General features: G+C 30.8%; 1 protein-coding gene across 5 annotated transcripts in view; it reads right to left on the bottom strand.

Moving 5' to 3' along the window:
- Positions 1-2,640: 2,640 nt before the first annotated feature.
- LOC143226184 (dynein axonemal assembly factor 19) overlaps positions 2,641-22,543 on the bottom strand; it is a 44,562-nt gene continuing 24,659 nt past the window's right edge. Inside the window, exons 1-5 of one of the 5 annotated variants that reach the window (XM_076456805.1) lie at positions 20,533-20,623; positions 17,779-18,046; positions 14,884-15,044; positions 8,811-8,958; positions 2,641-5,352 (exon numbers count right to left, since the gene is read on the bottom strand). In XM_076456805.1, the coding sequence (XP_076312920.1) occupies positions 4,930-5,352; positions 8,811-8,958; positions 14,884-15,032 (720 nt within the window). In that variant the 5' untranslated portion in view covers positions 15,033-15,044; positions 17,779-18,046; positions 20,533-20,623 and the 3' untranslated portion in view covers positions 2,641-4,929. Of the gene's footprint in view, positions 5,353-8,810; positions 8,959-14,883; positions 15,045-17,778; positions 18,047-20,324; positions 20,651-22,543 lie in introns of those variants that run through there. The other 4 variants (XM_076456804.1, XM_076456807.1, XM_076456808.1 and 1 more) reach the window with 4 other exon arrangements.

Below are 22,543 nucleotides of genomic sequence, written 5' to 3'. Positions count from 1 at the left end.
TATGAACATGACAAAAAAAGTATTCCCCTACATGTAATTATATTTATCTATTTTACCTCTAACTATTATTGATCATATTTACAAGTTTTAAAATGCAGAATAGACTTTAGGTGATTGAATACACAATGGTTATAATATGTCAAGTACAGTATTAAGCTAAAAAATATGAAAAAGTTAAATTTTAAATTCAAGGTGAAACAAAATTTGCCAATGTATGTAAAAAGTTAACATTTTTTTAAATATAAAAGTGTATTTCCAATAATACTTACCTCTTCTCACCTCTTACCTTTATGATATCCGTCTTATGACACTCTCCACCAATGTCAGTGCACCCTCCACCTGGTATTGCATATAAGTAAATGTTTATAAGGAACATGGTAAACTAGTAGGCTTATATGTTGGGAATGGGTACAATAAAGAAGATCCAATGTTCACAAACTGACAAGATGGTGCCAGCAGTAATCAATTGTGCATATAATGGTGTATGCAAGGTCAAGGGAATGGAGGTGATGAGAAAAGTTTGTACACTTCTGCAGAATATGCATACTGCCAATGCTAGTCTGACACTCTGGCAGACCCTTGAAGTGCACCATCTGACCATTGTGCATAAAACTTGGATAGCAACAGGATGACTTCACTATTAGAATGTGTGTATATATGCATCAGTGACATCAAACCTGGTCATTCACATTCTTGGTGAAAAATGCCAATGCATATTAAGGAATGACTCCATCATGAATCTGTCAGGTTCTAAGAGTTGGGTGAGATAAGAAAGGCTGAGGACTGAGTGCCAATATCCCATCTTTTTGAGCACAAGAAACAGACAAGAATAAAACCCTGGAAGAACTAGGTTGACTCTCTACCCTGCCTCTTTGACCAAATCTCTAATAGCCATAGTATGAAGTTCTGAAATCAGAGGATTTGCAGGAAGTGGAAACACTACTGGTTAGGGAAATAACGATGGTGGAGATGTGAACTTAACGACTAATCCTGACATAAAAACCTGTGGTACCCATAGATCCATGGTAAAGGTATTCCATATGTCTAGAAATTCTTGCAATCAAGACCCCACAAACCCTACAGCTATACTGGAGTCCCACTTGTGTCATTCCAACTAAGTGTAAGAGTCTCATATATATGGGTTAAATATATTCTAGGTACCAATGGGATCAAGGGACTGATGTTGGAGGTTACGACACTTGAATAAGGGCAAAACCATGACCCTCTACAGGAGCTGAGAGAAATTAAGAAGCCAGTGACAACAGAGATGAATACAGATGGCCGACATTAATTCATAATTCTAAACATGTTTGATATCAGAGACGGAACTGGAGAGAGTTGATTTGCATATGTGCCTGAAACAGTTATTTGGGAATTCAAGACTTGTATCAACTTACCAAATACAAATTTTTTTTGTTCCAAAAATGAACTAGATAACACGAAGAATACTCCATGTGTCTCCATCAGTTATACGACAGAGAAACCCATTTTTGAACTCTTGTTGAGAAAAAGCAATAACATTATCTGAATGGGGTATTTATATACAGTACCAGGATAAAGGGTACATTACATAGGTGGAGAGTGTCCAGTGAGAAAAGGTCAGGCCAATGCTTAGATGGGAAAAGAAAGGAAATCTTGACTGTTGAGTAATAGCTGTAGTATATGTTTTGAGAAATACAGTCTGAACATATTCAGTAACTCAGTGTCACAAATATTCCAGTTGGTGTCCTTTATCAAAAAACATTAGCACTTGTACAACTTTCACAGTCAGATTTAGCATTCTATGTTTAAGACATTAAAACAGTAATTTTCAGTCACTTTATCATGTTAAAAACTTATCACCAATAATCATATGATCATGCACTATCCCATTTTTGTAATGTCATCCACAGCCATAAATTAAAACATTTTGCATGTTACTAACATTAAAATAGAATGTCCTGAACTATAGCCATGAGTACTAGATGTGTTCTGTTTATCTAATCAGGGTAAATTGCCATGAGTACTAGACATGTTCTGTTTATCTAATCAGGGTAAATTGCCATGAGTACTAGACATGTTCTGTTTATCTAATCAGGGTAAATTGACCTTGTTAAATTTAAAATTTTTTGATTGAAAACAATTTTTCTTTCTTCTAAATTTCTTCTAAACTTAGGCTTGTAGAAAAAAATGTTATGCTAAATATTTATATATGGTTTAAGTTTGACAAATTACAAAAACGTTTACAATTTATTTATTCAACTAATAACCGTAATCAATAGCTGAAAATGTCTGATTTTTCACCACCATTTGCTATCTAGTATCATCCACAATGTTTTCACATTAAAGACAAAATAAAATCAGGAGTGTGGAATTCAGCCTACTTGAAACCCAAGAAGAAAACATTTGTCTGATGGATAACAAGTTTTACTCTGTAGAATCTATAACTCTGTAGAATCTATATGGACTTTTTCACTGTTACAATACTTATATACATATCCCTTTAACTCACAAGTCCTCAGTCATACACAGAGAGTATGAATGTACTTAAGTTAATGCAACTACATATATCATTATACTGCTGTTCTCTACAGTAAGTTTCCAATAAGGTATGACTGCCAGTCTATAAAGAAAGTATAGCATAATAAAAATTACAAAATGTTTTATATATTTATATGTATATTTTAATTCATAGCAGTATTAATATGAACTACAACTTCTTACTTGAACTTCAAGTTCAATGATGCTGCACTGTCAAATGCAAACAATTCTTCAATATATAATTCACGTGATTATTAATACTAAGATACATTGGGTTTATCCATTTCACACTCTGAAAAACATCTAACAGCAAATAATATATAGAACATATTGCAAAAAAGAAATCTTTTGTACTATACATTTTATAAACAAACTTGTGTACTGTCTTTTACTAACTTATACAAAATTAGTAAATAATGCATCTACATACAGTACCTTTGAGCCATGTCTGCAAAATAATGGATTTAATATTATGGTAAATAAACACTACCTTTCTAAATTCATAGAAATTGTGCAAATAATTTGACCATCAGTGCATTTTAATACATTTTCTCATAGTATTAATCTCAGTGTTTCTTAAGTATTAAATAAAAGCAGAATCCTTAAACTTAAATTATACTTTTTGTGTTGTATCAGATGGGAAGAAGATTTTTAAGTACAAAAACCTTTTACAAGTTTCAACCTTCTAATAAAATGCATGTGTATTTCATAACAAAACTTGATTTTGTATCAGTAGAGTTAAAATAGCAGTTTTAGTATTTCGATACATTTTTGGGATTGTTTATTTGATGTTCATAGTTATTTAGCTTTTCCCACAATAAACACATTAGTATAACAACAATAAAGCTAATGATATTCTTTATAACTTAAAAATGTTGGGTTTTTTTTTCATCCCTTTAAACATTATACAACTTTAATTTAAATTTTAAAAAAGGTGATGGCCTAGTTTAAACCAAAAGGTGATTAAAATATACTTAAAGTAATTTAATAAGACATTAAATAAATCTTTAAGTCTCTATATTTGTTCACTAAGTTATGCCTCTAACAGTGTCATCAATCAGAATATTTGGGATGACAGGGAAGTATTGTGGGAAAATTGTCTTTATGTTTCTGAAATGTATAATCCAGTTAATAGTGGAATCAGTAAGAACCCAGTACAATGTCTGATACATTATTATTATTATAATATTTAAATTGCTGTGAAAACATACATGATGTGACAAATGACTTCTACAAATATAAGTAGAAACACTAGCACTACAATACCATTTACTGTGTAATCACACCAGAATGGTACTGCAAAAGTAACATGCATATATAAACTTTTCTATATATCATATAACCACAATATTATTTGCTAATTTTATGATACAACAAACTTATTAGTAAGACTGAAGCCTAATATTTGAAACTATATGTGACTGTTTATCTTTACATAGTCACATGGATACTATATCAAATTCTGGCCAGCATCTATACTATCTGATAAACTCATGACAAATCTATTATGTGTGTTAGCATATGTTTGAAATTAACAAAAACATTGAACGCTGATCCTTGTGAAAAATCCACAATTTAAATTTTAGGGTTTTCTGTATAAAATTTAAAGCAAGAATGATAAATGCAAAACATGTGAATACCAGTTCAGTCACCGTGATGAATTATTGTGTTGCCAACTAAACAAGCAGGGCATGAGCATCACTATCCATACTGCATGAAAAGAAAATTCTTATAATCTATAACCATTTTAATTCCTAAAGATGTGTCTAATATGTTATTTGGAGAAAAATATCTAGAAGAGAAAACCTAATTATTTTAAAGCATCAACATCAACAAGTATACATGAAAAACAGAAACTTACACATCTTACTTTTCTCTGATACTATTGTTATAAATCAGTTACGAAGCATATATACATAGGAATAACATTAAAAATAAGAAAGAGCATTATACTTTAAACTTACACTTTTTCTGTCTCATAAGGCAGGAGTTCCCAAACTGGGGCAATAGGGCTGGGGAAGACCAGAAAATTTCAGTTGAGACACATCAAATACAGTTAAGTTATTCAGTGTCTATAAATTATGGGGCCTCAGCTGGCATGCAGAATGTTCTGGTAGCCTTTTGCTCAGAAAGTATGAGAACTCCTGTTATAAGGCATCTCTTCAAACATGCTAAAAAATAGTCTAAACAATACAGCATGAATGAAAGTAAACAAACAACCATTTTATAAATGATTTTTAAAAAATAACACTATTATTCTGCTACAAAGTCAAACAAAGATAAAGCACATATTTCTGAAACATTCTCAGCAAAAATCACTCCTGTAACACTCTAGGATAAAATAAAACATTTGGATTAATGAGGAGGAAGAGAAAAATATGGTATTCTGAATAACTTCCTATGTTCAGTTCACTTTGCTTCTACCTCATAGACTTTCATTAAATCTTGGAGAGTGAGTTCTGTGATTCCATTTTCTGCTAAGTCTTGCTGTTTGTCTGACATACTGTGCCACATTAGTTGAAAAAGTCGTTTACACTCTGCTTTTTCTTCAGTGGTTAAGAACTGCAAAGTCAGTCCAAATCTTTTGGCTTTACTGAGTCCACTTAACACTTCTACCACCAAACAGAAGTCTTCAACAGTGTCTTCAAACTCAATCAAAGTTACCAAAATTTCACCAAGAAGACCAAAGCCTATTTCAGCATGGAATATTTGACCTAATGTTTCACCTCCTAACTTCTTTAAAAAGCTGTAACGGTCTTGAGTGCTTGTCAGGTGACGGTGCCAAATCTTTTCAAATTCTTGGCTGGTAAACGGTGTCTTAAGTTCACAGGGCTAAAAAATTGGTAACATACATTGTATTCCACATGTTATGAAAAAAGAACATTTTTAACACCCTACTCATTCTTGTACAGATATGATCAAGATGGAATGTTTCATACAAAATTTCACATATAGTAGTTACTCTTACAATGGCACTAACAGTGATCTTATATTACATTGTATTTGTTTACAATAAAAATATCTTTATGTTCTATTTTATTCCCAAAAGAAAATATTAGTAAAGTAAAAAATATAACAGGTGAGAAATGCCATAAAATATGTAAATAAAATTTTCAGTTTTATTGTTCACAGACAAATAGACTTCCCAAGGATTTCTATTCTGTGTAATAAAATTTACTTAATATTAACTACTCCCAGATTTTTAAGAAGTATTTGTTGGAAGATATAATTTGTTATTTGATCTACAACACCTATTGAAACTCAGATAACACAGGCTTGCTGTGGTTTCATTGTCTTAAATTTTTACAAGTTCTGCAGTAAATCCCTGTTTGCAGCATCTGTAAATGATATCCACTTTTCTCCATTGTGTACAGAATTTTCACAAAATGTCATAATGCAATACATATAACAAAGATCACAACACATAGGTTTGAGACTAAAAGACAAATTTCACCAAAAAAGATGAGGATGTATATTCATTTACATCACTGTTATTCCCTTTTCTTCAGTTTGTTTCCACTTTAGTTAACAAACCTAATAATAAAAATTGTTCACTATGGAAACATAAAAATGATTTGAGTTTCTTTTTTCTTCCCAATTTATAAAAAAGCCTTAGATGATAGAAAAAAAATGAATATTTTTAGAATCTAAGTAACTAAATTATGGAAAGTTTGTTATTAAGACCAAAACAACTTTTACAAAGTTTAAATTTACAGACCTGAGTAATCACTAAGATCTACTCATATAAGTATCATCATGCTATAATAGAACTTTTGCTTATATGATACTAAAGAAATGTTTTTATTATGCCATGTGCAACCCCCAACTTTGCAAAATTTTTATTCTGTGTGTATGTAGATTTGCAATAGGGGTCATTATTTTCTCATTTTGCTCCCATTCCTTGTTATAGAGCAATTTATTTTTCTCCATTCTCAGAGTGTAGATATGAAGTCATGAATATATCATATGGGGATCTAATGCACTGGTGCTGTCTATATAAATAAAATAATGCTGTCTGTTATATGTCCATGTAAATACTTTGCAGGGTGTAGATGGGTTTTTACCAAAAATGGTAAAATGATATGGAGGTTCATTAGGGAAATATACACAAATTTTCAATTTTGCAGTTTTGTTTTTTTTTTTTTTTTACCACTACTTCACCTGTGTTGATGGATCTTCACCAAATTTGGCATGAAGGTTTATTGGGTCCATGAGGAGATATTTGCAAACTTACAGTTTCACATTTTGTGTTTTGCTGTTTTTTATGAGCATTTGGGTTTTTAAAAATTATATATAAAGGAAACAGCTTTTCATGTCCTAAGACAACCATGAATTTACATAATTTCCATCCAGGGTATGAGTATCCCAACTAGTACTCATAAATGCCTACTGCAGATATAAATACATTTGGAACTTAAAGTTAGACCAACACATCAATTTACTGATAATACAAGTGAATATCTGGATCTTCTCTATACATTTTTAAAAATAAATTCATCCTATAAATATCTGATAAAAAACAGCAACACTCATATAGATATTAAATTCATGAATATTTATTGAAATCACAAACACATTTGCAATTTAGAGTTAAACTGATACATTATTTCATTCATAATATTAGCCAATGTTTGGATTTTCTTCAAATATTGCTACTGGTAAAGTCATCAAATAAGCAGACCTAATGTTTGTTTATATTTCACTTCAACAAGTGGAAAGAAATATTTATCTTGCTTCCATATCCATCAAAACTCCAAAGCCTCATTTGCAACTGAAACCCAGCTGTTTTTCTAAGCCAAAATTGGATACTACATTAATAAAGAAGTTAAACTGAGGTCTGCCAAGGTATTTCCACTGCATGATGCTAAACTCAACTCATCACAGATTGAGAAGGAAAAAAACATACAAGGTAAAGAGCCATTTAGGATTGTCAGTGTTTCCAGGGTACTAAAAATAGTGATGAAATACATCAATCTCCTAATTTTGTACTTGAAAAAGTTGAATTTCTTTTGACAGGTTCTTATGAACACTAAACCAGGATGAATATCATGAGTTTATGCCTTCTTATGTATCACAGCACATGCTCTACTATTCAGAATTTGTTTATTCAAAAATAAAAAGTAAATATTTGTGATAATATATCCACATTTATCAAAATTGTTATTAAATCTCACAGCATACTGGTATCCAGCTAAATTATATCAAACTATATTATAAAAAAATGGTGTTAAAGGTTAAAGTAAGACATGTAAATTATACACCGTGAAGCACAACTTTTTAATACATTTTTACTAGTATCAACAAGAATTAATACTGGTTGCTTCTACCACAATTCTACATCAACGTAATTCAGAACAGTGTCATAAGCCTAACCAAAGATCACACTATACAATACACAAATATCAATACTATACATTTAAGTAATGTTTTCACTGTGTTTAGACAGTGTTATTAAAAAATTGCAAGAACCACTTTTCTAAAAATACTCAAACCCACTTGTTCTTTAGAAATGTTTGTTACAATTAAAGAGAAACTCATACTAAGAAGAAAAAACCATTACATTACCACATCCAAACTATCAAAAATAACAATTAAAAACACAATATTAATAATTAACAACAATTATACAGTTTTCACTTTATAGATGAAACATGTTCTTGTTAGTTTTCTTTTATTATATTATCACATTAAGTTGTATATAATTTTTACAATACTTAAAAACATTATTAATCACATGTCCATACCAAAGATCTAACCTACACTATCTCTCCACAAATAGAATAATTATGATGTATAATTCAATCATATTTTAATCAAGCAGAAATGTTACTCAGAGTATCTTAATACATTTCAAGTTCTTTTACTTCCCAAATAAGTCTCTCTGGTCTCCCAGAAGTAGACCTAGACTGAAGCTTTAAACCACTTTTTAAACTTTCTAAATCTGTGGTTCTCAACTTCTGATTCATAAACACCAAAAGGTTTATTACCATTTCAAAGGGAGGGTCTATGATGTCTAATAATTATGACTAGAGTTCCATATTAAAGTTCAATCAAATAAAATAAATTAAGTTTGTTTAAATGACAATTCTATTAATTTAAATACTTATAGCCTCCATGGATACTTATATCAGTACAAGTCCTTGAAATTGTCTTTGGCTCTTGAAAGGATTTGCAAAAAAGTAAGGTCAAAGACCAATGCTCTAAATGTACTTAATGCTTAACACCTTCAGTTTAAACTATGAAAAGATATCTACAGATACAAACATCTTAGCCAAATTGTTTTAACTAACCTGCTTTGAAAGCTGAGCACATGGACACTGATTCTGTTGGGCACTTTTCACTCTATTAGTTGCAAAACTATTCCAAACTTTCTTGGGTATACCATTAATTTTGTCATCCCTTTGCAAAGGTTTCAAGTGAGCTGCCTTAACCATGTCTCTAAAGAGGAAAAAAGAACAAAAAAACTGTTCTTTTAAATTTAGAAGAATATACTGTTTCTGAATGAAGTTAATTAATCATGACTGAACTTTCACATAACTAAATCTCACAAAAGAAGGTCTTAATAAATCTACAGCACAGAAAAGAAGTGTGTAAAAAAAAAAACATGTTTAAGAATTTACTTTTATCTTCTGTTCACTGTGACATCTTGAAGAATTCATTTATCATTAACCATTAATGTCTGTTTATTTATACATTTTTTGACTTATGTTAAGCCTATATGTTATAATTACATATTCAACTTTATGATACAAATAATTTTTATTAATGTTATAAAACATTAATGAGTAACAGACAAACATGTTTGATTCCAATCAGACATATCCATAAGCACAATTGTGTGTAGAGAGCAAACAATCTTCATTTGGTTGTCAAAATGGAAATCAACTTAATGGTTATTTAAGTGCATATTTATCATTTGTAGCTTTGACATATTTAAGTGATGTAACACAACAATTTACTGTATACACAAATAATACAAGTTGTATCTTGCCAAAAGTACCTACAAATACGAAGATCTAACAATTGCTATTCTAAAACAAAGTCCCCCTATCACCTCTGTCCTGAAGAATTACCATTATTTTATGAGGCATACTATCAACTTGGTTCCAACTGGTTTCTATAGCAGTATTTCTTCACTGTTGGTATGAAGACTTAAATAAACCATTCTATAACACTGATACTGTTACTCTCAACTTGGGTATGGGTCATTCATGTTTTATTACAGAGAGCAATAACCTAAATCTAAATTATTCTTTAAGCCTATTCATTTCAGATTATCAAATGATCCACAAGAAAAGGAAAGAAGTAGGAACATGCTCAATGAACATCAAGAAGTTTAAGTACTCTGATGCAAAAAGAATGCTCTTCCAGAACTCACACACCCAAAGTTATGCAACTAATCAAAGACATGCCTTAGCCCTACAGAAAACCATCTGCAGAGAAGCCCAATTGGGGAGCTGAAGCAAGAGGATTCCCATTGTGTTATAGGCATGGTTAAGCCACCAAGACAAGCCCTTGAAAAATGAAGAAGAAAGACACATTTGAGGACAACAATCCTGAAAAAGTTTTACTGGTCCTGCAATATCCATTGAAAGAGTTGCATATGTGTATCATATGAAGAAATAAGTGGTTCAATGGAAGCAAGAGTCCCTAAAAGTAAATAGATACTGCATACTACTGTGTAAATAAGTTTAGTGTGACCCAGAATGAGATGGGAATTGAAGAATATGCCCAGCTATATCACATATTGGATAGAAAGTTTGATAATTCAAGCAGTCTCCCTCGTAATAATACAGACATGAGAGGAGTCTTCCCAAGAAGAGGTATAGAGAAGTCAATGATCCATATAATAGAACCTCAGCCCTAATTTGTGAACATGGCAGGTGAATGCTCCCATGGGATGACTGAAGACATAAGGAGCAAACACTATGTCTAAAGGAAGACCATGGAACTTGAAGACTACATCCTGATGGGTGAAACGAAGAAAACATCTGGAGGTAGGAGCAATCAAAATGTGTTAAAAGGCATCTGAAATATTGACCTTTATTTTCCACAGTTTGGTTAAAAAAACCACGAAAGAGAAAAGGAGCCCTCCATATAGAACAGAGAGATCACAAGAAACTGGTTCAGACATTTCAGGTCAGTAACTGAATCCAAGTCTCCAGTATTCTTAGGGACATGAAGTACATGTTAATCCTCTCTTGATGGTGTTCTTGGCCATGTGATCTGAAATTGCATTCTTGAAACACAGAATATATACAAAAAACAAAGAGGAGGAGGAGAAAATTGGAAAGACAAGCTGTGAGTGAGAACCTGAAGAACCCATGTGACCAGAGGATGGTGAAGAGAAACAAACAGGGTAGTCACTAAGAAGACTAGTGATGGCCTTGGTATCAAGAAATGGGAAGATGAGGAGAACAAGGGGAGAAAGCTGGAATGGAAAGGGGAGACATGAATGCAGCAGATCTAGGAGCAAGAAAAGAAGAACAAAGTTGAGAAAGACAAGAAACCAAAGGATATAATAAGGACTGATACCAGACTGCCTTAGCCAGGGCCTCCAATAAGTCAGAAGTATGCTCAAACACCTTCAGGCAAAGAAATGGAGACCAACAAAGATCCCATAGATAACTATTGGGATGATATATATCAGCTAGGAGATTATCCCCTCACAACAGCAGAAGAACCAAGTAAGGAGGGACAGAGTAGAAAAAAAATAATGGTGAAAATAAAGAATATACCTCTCCAGAGCAAATAAGGTGAAGTGGTAATGTGCAATGCAAAATGGTTGTAAGAAAGAGAAGAAGATATGTAAAAATGGCACCAGAAAGAAGATGAACATAAGGAATCCACCCTCTAAGCAACTACAAGATATTTCAGAGGCTGCAAATTGAGGAATGGAAATAAAGAATGGTTATAAGCCAGGAGAAATTAGTCAAGTAGATAAATAATGAAGAGGATGAAGCATGTTAGTACAAGTAGAGAGTGCTTTGAGAAACATGTTTGTATGCACCTTAATGTGAGGCAAAGGAAGAAAGACCAAATAATCTAGAGTATGGGTATGGGTCCATGTTCTAAACTACAAAAGTAAATAAAAGACACAGGTGTAAGAGAAAGTAAAGAACATGCCTGCAAAATAATGCAAGGAAGAAATTAAATGGTGAAGATTTTCCTCTACAAATAAAGCTGTTCCTAGAGCAAACTCTGATATGGAAAATAGCCAATCAAAATTATAATCTTTCTGACCATGTTGAAACTGGAGAGAAGGAATGTTTAAATAGATAAAAGGAGAAGACAAAGTATACACAAAGAAACCCACATGTTGAACAATGGCTGCCATACCCTCCAAAAACAATGAGACCTCAGTAGCTCTCGATAAACACAGGTCTCATGCAAGTAACATTATTCCTATCACAGGATGAAGTGGAAGTTACTGTCATTTGAGAATTCAACAGGATGGAAAATCAATAAATATTTTTGTTTCTTAATGAAATTAAAGAGGAAGAGAAAGGCCAGGTAAAGTTGCTAAGAGGGTGGTGGAGCTACTGCACCAAGGAGGTTTTCTTGCTCAACTATTTGTGAAAGGTTATCATCACATTATATAGCATCATCCAGTTGAAGATAAACATGTGATTTTTAGGTCGGAGATAGCACAAGACAGTAGCATGCAAATCACATAGGTGAGATATCATCTTGAAATTAATATAATCAAACAGTTTCTAGATATTTTTAAAATGGTAGGATGTATAAAACATGATACAATAAATCACATTCAATAATTACTTCTATTCTATTATTAAACTAAAGATTATACTTCATAGTAAAGTCTTATACTGAGTTTCATGCAGCCAATAAGTCTTTGCTATTACTGATCCCACAAATACTCTCTTCAATAAAAATGTTACATATATAAAGTTTCACATAATGCCAGATAGTTAAGTTAAAGAAGAATATTTTTGTAAGGTTTCTCTTTAATAACTTTTGTGTTTCCTGAAATCAAACTAAATTATCTGTGGCCACAACATGTACTCATACAAGTGTCTGCATTAATATAAGTGATTTTCCTATGTCGAGTTCTTTACCATAAATTATTTTTGTGAAGTACAATGCTAAGCAAAACTGTTATAGAAGCTTCACATCACACTTGTTTTTATTCTAATTTAATTACAAAACCCTCCAAAACTCAAATAACAACATATATATATAATACCAAAAAAAACACACACACAGTAGCAAACAAAATGTTTGCTCTTCCTTCAGAATAACATAAAAGTAGACACAATGCTGTCTATATTCAAAGTGACTTTATTCATCAATATTCTTACCACTACTTTAAGACATACTCATACAGCCTTGAATATATTTATTAAATACAATTAAGTTTGCTCTTGAAACTAAATCATCTAACAGTAGACACTGTAATGTCTTAATACAAAGAAATATTTCAGATGAAGCATATACAACAAAAATTAAGCTCTTTAATGAAGGTGTCTAAAAGGATGTTAACTATCAAGTACCTGATTCTGTATAAATATACAGAAAATTCTCACTGAATAAAAAACACAGTGACTTACAATAATATTAAAAACTAATGACCCAACCCTAAAAACACAGTGACTTACAATAATATTAAAAACTAATGACCCAACCCTAAAAACACAGTGACTTACCACAAAATATTAAAAACTAATGACCCAACCCTAAAAACACAGTGACTTACAATAATATTAAAAACTAATGACCCAACCCTTTTAGTCTAGATGTTGCAAAATGCTTCTTTTCCTTTTACAACTTCCACTGAGACAATAATAATAACTTTCTTAGAAGAAAAGCAATTGAAAGCCCAAAATTAGAATGAAATTCACTAGGTTTCTCACTGTGTAATTTCATGATTAGTCCTTTTAAGAGGAAAGTAAGAATGTCTTTTTGATAGTTTTTTTCATCATTCCTTGTCTATAATTTTTTTCATTAGTGTGGTTTAAACCATGTTCCATGTACAGTTTGTGTTAACACATATTTTGATACATTTATTTTTTATTCAGACACCATTATTAATTAAGCTTACCTAAGAAACTGCTCTTGTTCATAGTTTTAAAGTTGGTTCATCTCTATATACAAAATAAGTTGTTATATGTAAGGTAAATGTTGTAAGAGCTGAAGGATTAGTTCCCAAATAAAGCAAGAACTAAATAAACATTACTATCTTTTGTTATTGTTGTTTTTTGTTGTTGTAAAAAATTATACTCCTGAGCTCATTTGTGACATGTGGAAAATAAAATAAAATGATAAATTATTATTCTGTTTAAAAGGTACTTTTCAAAATAACTTTTGTGTAACATCATTAATATTGTCTACAATACTTTCCTTAAAATAATTTAGTTCAAAGAAGATCTGATTGCCCCCAGTCCTACAGTTGCACAAAGTCACAATTAAATATTGAAACTGCTTTTTTAAAAAAATAAGCGTGTACACAAACAGATGTTCTAATGTTTCTATATTAATTAAAGTACCCAACTAGTACTTATTACAAAAGAATATGAAAAATTTGTTCACCAAATAAATGGTATTCTAATTAAGTATTGATGTTTTAAAAACTGTACATTTGGGCTACTTTAATAACTTAAAAATAGACTTATTATGTTGAATGTTTTCAAAATAGGTATTTATACACTCGTTTATATAAAACAAAATCAAGTATAATAATCTAAGAAATCTTACTCAGATACAAAAGCAACAAATAGTTATTTTTCAAAGCCATATAAGAATAAAAGAAACCTCCACCCAACCCTTAGGTTCTTTCATAACATAGTTTTTACAAATTTTTTAAACCTGTTTGTAGACAGAAAAAAATCCTATTTAATTTTATGTAAATGTTTTTTAAAGGTGATGGCAGACCACAAAAGCCTCAACTGGAATTGAATTCCTGATGATTTGTATTTTCCCCTTTTTTTTTTTTTTTAACAAAAACCTTTTCTTTACTCCACAATTATGTGCAAGTTAATTAAATAATAATAATACATGGACTTAACATACATTGCAAAACTTTTTGAAATGTTAAAGATTCTATTCTTACATCAATCTCTTTGGATAAAATATAGATATATTTAAATAAACCCATTCATTCTTCATCACTCTGCTGCTAATGAATCCAATATATGGCAAGATATGACCATTCACTGAACAATTTAAACCCAATGCTTCCACATCATCAAATAAACATTGTGTTTCTTCAGCTATCAATTATTACAATATTTTGAACTTGCAACATAAACACATTTCATTTATATTCATTGCTTATCACTATGTTGACAATGCATCAAAAATTAATATAACTGTACTACAAATGTTAATATAAAGATTGCTCACCTGAATTCATCATATGATGCAACTCTCTGATTGATTGCTCTAAATTTGGCATCATTTTCTCTCCAGTATTTAGCATCTGCTTCTACTGCTGCATGCAGTTCTGCTTCTAACTGGTTGAAGTCAATTGAATCATCATCTACAGCTGCCATGGTTTCAAAACCCTATTATCATACAAAAATGTACTAACATCAAAATTTATGCTTTAAAAAAAAAATCTTTGGGAATCTACATTTTCATATTTTCTTTGAAAAACAGTAAAAAAAAAAAAAGGTGTTCATTGCAAGATGTGAGTTTGGGATAGTAAGGTGCAAACATCTTAATTATAAATAATCTTATTTTCATTCTTCAAATTTTCTTTTTCTCCACTGCATTTTTTAAATAAATAATATCAGATGAGGAGAAAAAAATGGCTGTTGCCCAAAATAGTTTAATAAAGTAAGCTTCATGAATTTTAATTTTCTCTTTTACTTAAGCCTTTAGCAGTTAATTCGTGAGGGTATATATTTAAAAACATTGTTAGTACTATATTGAACACAATATTAAATCATACATCAGTAATGAAATATTCTTTTTTTCATTTTTTCTATTTTATCCAGAATTTTTTATTCTAAAATTAACAAGGTACATGAGTGTGTTAGTTATTTTTAAACAATAAAATATAAATTAAACTGTGTATGCATAAGCATTTTGAATTGTGAATCTATACAAGGAACTTAACTTCTCATCTACCTTCTTCTGGTTGTGAAAATTATCTGAAATGTGCAGTTAAGACTCCCACATACTTATGTGGATTATCAGCTAAAACTATATCCAGATTACATCATGTGAATCCAAAATCGTATTTTATGAAAGACAGTTAAAATTTACTGAACACAAAAACGTGTTTGAAATTACAGTTAACAGGCTTGCAAAGTGTTTCTACAATTTTTCTGCAAGTGAAATGTAACTCAAGATATATTAGGACTATTTATGCAACTCTCCAAACATAGAGATTCTGAGAAATCTAATGTCATGCTGTTATCTCACTTTGTTAACTTATGCAATACTGGGCAACTCACTACACAAAGGACATCAACAAGTTGAAAAAATGACAGATGCATGAAAGCAGCTGAAATTATATGTAGCTTAAAAAAATAAGCATCAGAACAGATATAAAGTTTTACCCTTACTTTTATAACATTTGTGAATTGTAGATAATTGGATTCAGGTTTTTAATTGTTATAAATGTTTGATAATCTGCTTGTTGATGGTCTGTTTGACCTGTGTAAATATGAATTGAATATTAGAGATATAATAATAGGCTTAAGATGTGGAATCCCCATTAAAGGTTTGTTTTTGTCAAAGTTAAAAGTAGAGGACTGGTTTATCTGATATCATATATGCAGTTAGTGAATACTCAGTTAAATACACTTGTGTTAACCAGTCTAAAAGTATTATAGTACTATGACACTGGACTCTACACAAGTTAGATTTAATTAAAATACTTAAGAAATGTGATAGATACTACCATGGCTATAATCAGACAGGTAAGTTTTGTATCTCAAGTTTAAATAATAAAATGATAAATCAAGTTTTTAGTGCTAAGCTGCATATTTAAGAAAATCTTTGTATATTCTCATTAATCACTGAAAAACAAATTTAAATGTTTTTATAATTACAGAAGAAACTCCTTGGTTACAAATAATTATAAACAGAGAAAAATATTCAATACTAAAAACATGGATGAAATTTGAAAATTCTACAAATAACAAATTTTAATATATCTCAAGACAAGATAATACTTCTAGGGTTTTAATACTTAGAAATTGAAAAGTATTTTAGAGTATGTCACATAATGAGATTTAGATGGTTCAGACTATCATACAGGGCAGCCTGTAAGTCTCTTATGTATCCAGTGTATCTGTGTGCTGTCCCTCATTCTCGCTGCATAATATTATGCAACGCCATGCTCTGTGAGACATTTTCTTCAACATAGCAAAGGTTATTGTTTTAAATGCCGCAGTAACAGCTGCCTTCAACTCATCATTAGTATTATAATGTTGTTTAGACACAATGTGGATGGGTAGGGACTTACGGGCCACCCTGTATATTTGCAGTTATTTCAAGGATTCTGTGCCTACTTATTATTATACATTTTACATATAGTGATGTCAAGTTCTTGAAGGAACATGAAGCACTTAAAATAGTGCATTAAACAAACACCTAATGTTTAAAGTGTTAAAGTCACACTCTTTCCTCAATGTTACTTTCATTAACAGTATCGGGTAGAATGTTTAACACAGCTGCCTGTATTATATTTATATATATTTTAATACAATTATTTTGTATTGTTAGCTTAGTATATGGATTTAGAATTATAATTAATTTCTTAACCTGTCAAAAAAACTCATGAGGTATCATTAGGATTACGGCAAAAATACTGTACCAATGTAACAAGAAAATGCATTCTGGTCATTATAAGTAAGAATAGTGTATTACATTAGCTATGCTCATTGCTGAATGAATATTTAGTTCTGATCTATGAAAGTAATTTGCTTTGAATTACCTTTGATCAAAGGTTAATATTAATTTATAAATATGAAGTTTGATACTTAAAAAGAATCTAAACAAAGAAAACATTAAATTTAAATGCAAACTAACAAAAATCTTTAATACACTGTATAAATAATGTACTGCACAACACAACTAAATTTTATAAAGTTCTGTTCATAAACTGAATCTAACATTTCCAATTATATGTGGACATTGCATTTCAGAATTCTTCATAGTACTACAAAATTACTTTGTAAATATTTCTAACCAATAAGATTGTAGATGTCTGTTTTTTAAGAAACCAAGAATCATTCCTACTTATATCTCTGCTTTTTATAACTTATATGCCTGTTTCATAGTTACTTTAACAACTGAAGAAAGCTTGATTCCCAAGTAACAGATTATCTTCCATCAGTAAGCTTGATTCCCAAGTAACAGATTATCTTCCATCAGTAAGCTTGATTCCAAAGTAACAGATTATCTTCCATCAGTAAGTTTGATTCCCAAGTAACAGATTATCTTCCATCAGTAAGCTTGATTCCCAAGTAACTGATTATCTTCCATCAGTAAGCTTGATTCCCAAGTAACAGATTATCTTCCATCAGTAAGCTTGCATGTTCTTCCTCCTTCACTAATTTTTAACCTTGATATTCTTCTTTATAATTCTATAATTTCCTTATCTAACTTATTTATTTAGTTTTGCAACTTTAGTATTTCTTTAAATGCTCACCTAACTTCTTTGCAAACAGAAAGCACTTTTTCTTTACTCCACAAATAAACAAAAGTTAATTTTAAAAAAATACATAGACCTGACTGCTATAACCAGTATTCCAAGTGAAACGAGTTTTTTAACTAAGGAAAGAGATTATCATCTAGCTTACCATCATGAATTCAATTTCTCAGTATATCTACTGTAAGTGACAAAGTTTATTTCCTAAATCTAAACATTAGCAACAGCTATCAAGTACAATATGTATATACCAATTTATAATTTTTTTTTCTCAAATTACCTTGAACTTGGAATCAGTTTTAATACTTTAGTCAGGAATAGGACAATTAAAATAGAATTTTCTGGGTATGCCTGAGAGATTTCTGAAGTCACTTTTTAGTGATCTATGGCTCTTATTTCAAAGTACACTTTATGAATGTAGATCTACCCAATCTCAGTGAACTTTTCATAAGTTTTTCAAATACTTAAAAGAGCAGACAGAACTGTACATATTACCTTAAATGAGGTACCTTATGGGCTGTATGCACTGCATCTACCATGAGTATGTAAACCCCAGTTCTTAGTACACACACACACAAACACACATACATATATTTAATAATTTCAAGAATATAATTTTATCTCATCTGAACCAGTAAAAAATACAGACAGCAAGGATTCATTTAGTCCTTCAAGGCTGTTCTTGCACACCTACCACTGAGGAAAAGAATTAACTGATTCTCCTCTTAAACTTAAAATGTTAGCTTTTAACCATTTCATAAGCTAATCAACCTGTGAAAAAAAAAAGAAACTTTTTTAATTGGAGCCTGCAATGGCTCAGCAGTAAGTATGAAGACTTATAATGCTAAAAACTGGGATTTAACACCCATTATGAATGCACCAAGCACAGCCCACTGTGTAGCTTTAAGCTCAACAACAAACAAACTTAACTGGAGAATAGTCTATATTTCACAAATCTTAAAGTTGTATCCTCTGGCCTTCTTGCCTTCAAGATACAGCCCACAAAATCAGAGGCTTTTCCTCTACCGATCTCCTAAATAACATTTCAAAATTTAATATGATCATCTCTTAACCTTTTTTCTCAACAGAAACTGAGTTAAAAGATCTTAACCTATCCTTATAAGTCAATTATTTTATCTCCAGATGCACATTTGAGCCCTTTTCCAACAAGTCACTATTCTTTCTTAGATGAAAAAACAAAACTGTAAACATTTGGGGTGGGACTGAGGTTTAACCAAAGATTTATATAAGACCTGGACATTTGTATAATTCAACGTCAAATATTTATACTAAAGTTCAAGCATTATACAAAGTCAAAATAGTAAAATGAAATGATAAAGACTAATTTATAATGAAACTAAACTGTTATTAAAACTGCTTCAAAAGTCACAGAAAAACCATTAACTTGAGATATGTCTTTTACAATATGAAAATTATGAAATTAAGAATAAAAATATATATCTTCATTAACATTTTTAAATCCAGTTGCTTTATAACTTTCCTCTTTTACAATATTCATTTACAAGTTTTCTGCAAATTTTTCAAGCTAGTCAGTTAAGTGCTACACTTATTATTGTTTATCCTAACTGTAATAATAAATATAACTTAATAGAATTAACTTTTAAGCTTACTGACTGTATTATAATTCTCTGTGACTCTACAGGTAATTTGTAATCAAGCCACTGAAGCACTATTAAAATTTAGATATGAAATGTTTCCTTCTTCTTTTGTCCAAGCTCATTAACTAAACAGTGCAATTAAATTAGTATTTTCTGAAGTCATATCAAATAATTAAAAAAATGATTATTTTTCACTTATTTATAAATCAATACCATTGTTTTCAAACAACAGGAACATTGTATCTCTCACTTTGTAGAAAAATATATTTAAAAAATATATACCCTTTATTTTCCTGAAAATTATTGATTCCCCTTTTAAACATTTCTGAGTAACACCCTCTACTACGGTCTAGCGTAATTCACTGCACAACCATAAACCAATCACCACAAAACTGTTTTAACTAAAGGCTACCCTTATTTTTTTTTTTCCCAAATCTTAAAAGTTAAAAGTTGTGTCCTCTCATCCTGTTGCAATCAGAATATAGTACAAAAAAATGAATATTTTATTGTTTGAATCATAACTCATGGATAATTCTTAAAATTTCAATATCATCTCTCACCCTTCTATTATTAACATGTATCCACTTAGCCTTGGAATAACCCTTCCCTCTTCGTAATCGTTCTATTCCTAATAGTGGTAAGAGCAGCAGCCTTCCTTTGAGCCCTTTCCCACAAATAATTATCCTTTATTAAGCAGAATTACCTTGTAATCAGTATTCCAACTGAGTTTGTTTTTTTTATTATTCAAATAAATAAATAAATTATTACCTAGATTACCATTACCAATTCAGTTTCTAAGGAAATCGAAATGACAAAACTTATTTCCTCATCCCAAAACAAACAACAGCCATCTAGTGTAATATGTATACATTAAATTATAGTTCATTTGTTTTTCGAGAATTATCTCAAACCTTGAGATCATTTTCAATATTTCACTCAAAAACTGACATAAAATATTGAATGATCAAATAATAAAAGTCATTCAGAAATAAATTAGAAGTCAATGATGAATAACCTACCCATCGCGTCTAACAACTTTTATATTTACTTTCTAATATCATTTTATAGAAAACACCATTTCGAATAGAAATGGGCCCGGCATGGCCAGATGGTTAAGGCACTCAACTAATAATTCGAAGGTCGCGGGTCCGAATCCCCGTCACACAAAACTTGCTCGCTCTTTTAGCCGTGGGTGACGGTCAATCCCACTTGGTAAAAGAGTAGCCCAATAGTTGGTAGTGGATGGTGATGACAAGCTGCCTTCCCTCTAGTCTTACACTGCTAAATTAGGGATGGCTAGCGCAGATAGCCCTGGTGTAGCTTTGAGCGAAATTCAATACAAAACAAATCGAATAGAAATATTTTTTATTCACAAAAACGTGACCTTTTCTACCGTCTCTTAATGAAGAATAAGTTGGTATTGGAAAACTGAAAAATTATTTTAATCAAAACTTTTATAATCACTCTTTTATGATCCACGTTATTTTCTTATTTCAAAGTACATATTGTAAATTAGATCTATCCAATTTCAATGAACCTTTCATGTTGTTTTCAAATACGTAGATATATCACATATCACGACCCTACTCTATTGCTAACACATTAATTTGACTGAAATTCGATTGTCCAAACAATCGCGTTAAATTAAATCGCATTCCATACTTATGTATACAATCACACTTGTACTACTCTGTTTATCTATATATATTCGCTCTCTAATATAGGTAAATTTTAGTCTGAAAAAAAATCTAAACCACTGAATTTTGCCTTCAGGCTAGAGCCCATTAAGATCTTAATATATATACAGCATACAGTTTCACATTTAAAAAAGGGGAGAAATAATAGAATTAGGTTTATACAACCACTACTTTCAACAGCAAGGGTGCTGGTAATATTAGTAACATGATCATTCCGGGGATGAAAAGTTATTTTGTTTAAAGAAGAAAAAAATAGCATTGAAAATACGATTCTTATTATTGTATTCACACCTATAGTAATACGCTTCAAGTTACCATGTAAGAAAAATAAGAAAGTGAAAAAAAAAACTCTTTGGAATAACAAGAAACACAGCTGTTTGTATCAGAATATCGAATAATAGCATTCACACGATAGACGATAAAAACTACCGAAATCTGAACTTAGGAAGCTTGTTTGTTTTTCTTAAGCACAAAGCTACATATTCGATATGGAAATCCGATTTTTAGAGTTATAATCCCTCAGGCTTATAACTGAACTGTCAAGGTGGAGGTCTTAGGAAACTTAATAAAAAATGAAACTCAAAATGAAAGCAATGCCGTGATTTATAAGTGAGTTAAAATGTATTATTGTTGGTCTTTTTAACGCAAAGCTACGCAGTAAGCTATCTATGCTTTGTCCACCGCAGGAAACTGAGTGAGCCCCAGATTTTAGCATCGTAAGTCCATAAACTTACCGCTAACCCAGCAAGCGGCATGGTAAAAAAATGTTGAGATATTGGTACACTGTACTAATCCTTTTCATTGTAGCACAATACATCTTTAGCAAATAAAAATCATGCTCAATTATCGATAATAATAAAACAGTACCTTGAGTTCTGATATTAAGATAGGCTTTCTGAAAAGTTATCTCAGATAATAAAGTTAGAAACGTCAATTTTTTTCTGAATAAGATTGTTCTGTTTATTTATATTTATATCCCTAATGGACAGAGCACAGGCAGCTCTTTGGGCGGCTTTGTGCTTAAATCCAAACGAACAAATAATTACTTATACATGAAATCTGGTTTTAACTTAATTCTAATA

The sequence above is a fragment of the Tachypleus tridentatus genome, chromosome 9 (assembly GCF_004210375.1).
Source record: "Tachypleus tridentatus isolate NWPU-2018 chromosome 9, ASM421037v1, whole genome shotgun sequence".
Lineage (NCBI taxonomy): Eukaryota > Metazoa > Arthropoda > Merostomata > Xiphosura > Limulidae > Tachypleus > Tachypleus tridentatus.
The sequence above is the reverse complement of the archived record's forward strand: the minus strand, read 5'-3'. Positions and strand labels throughout refer to the sequence as shown.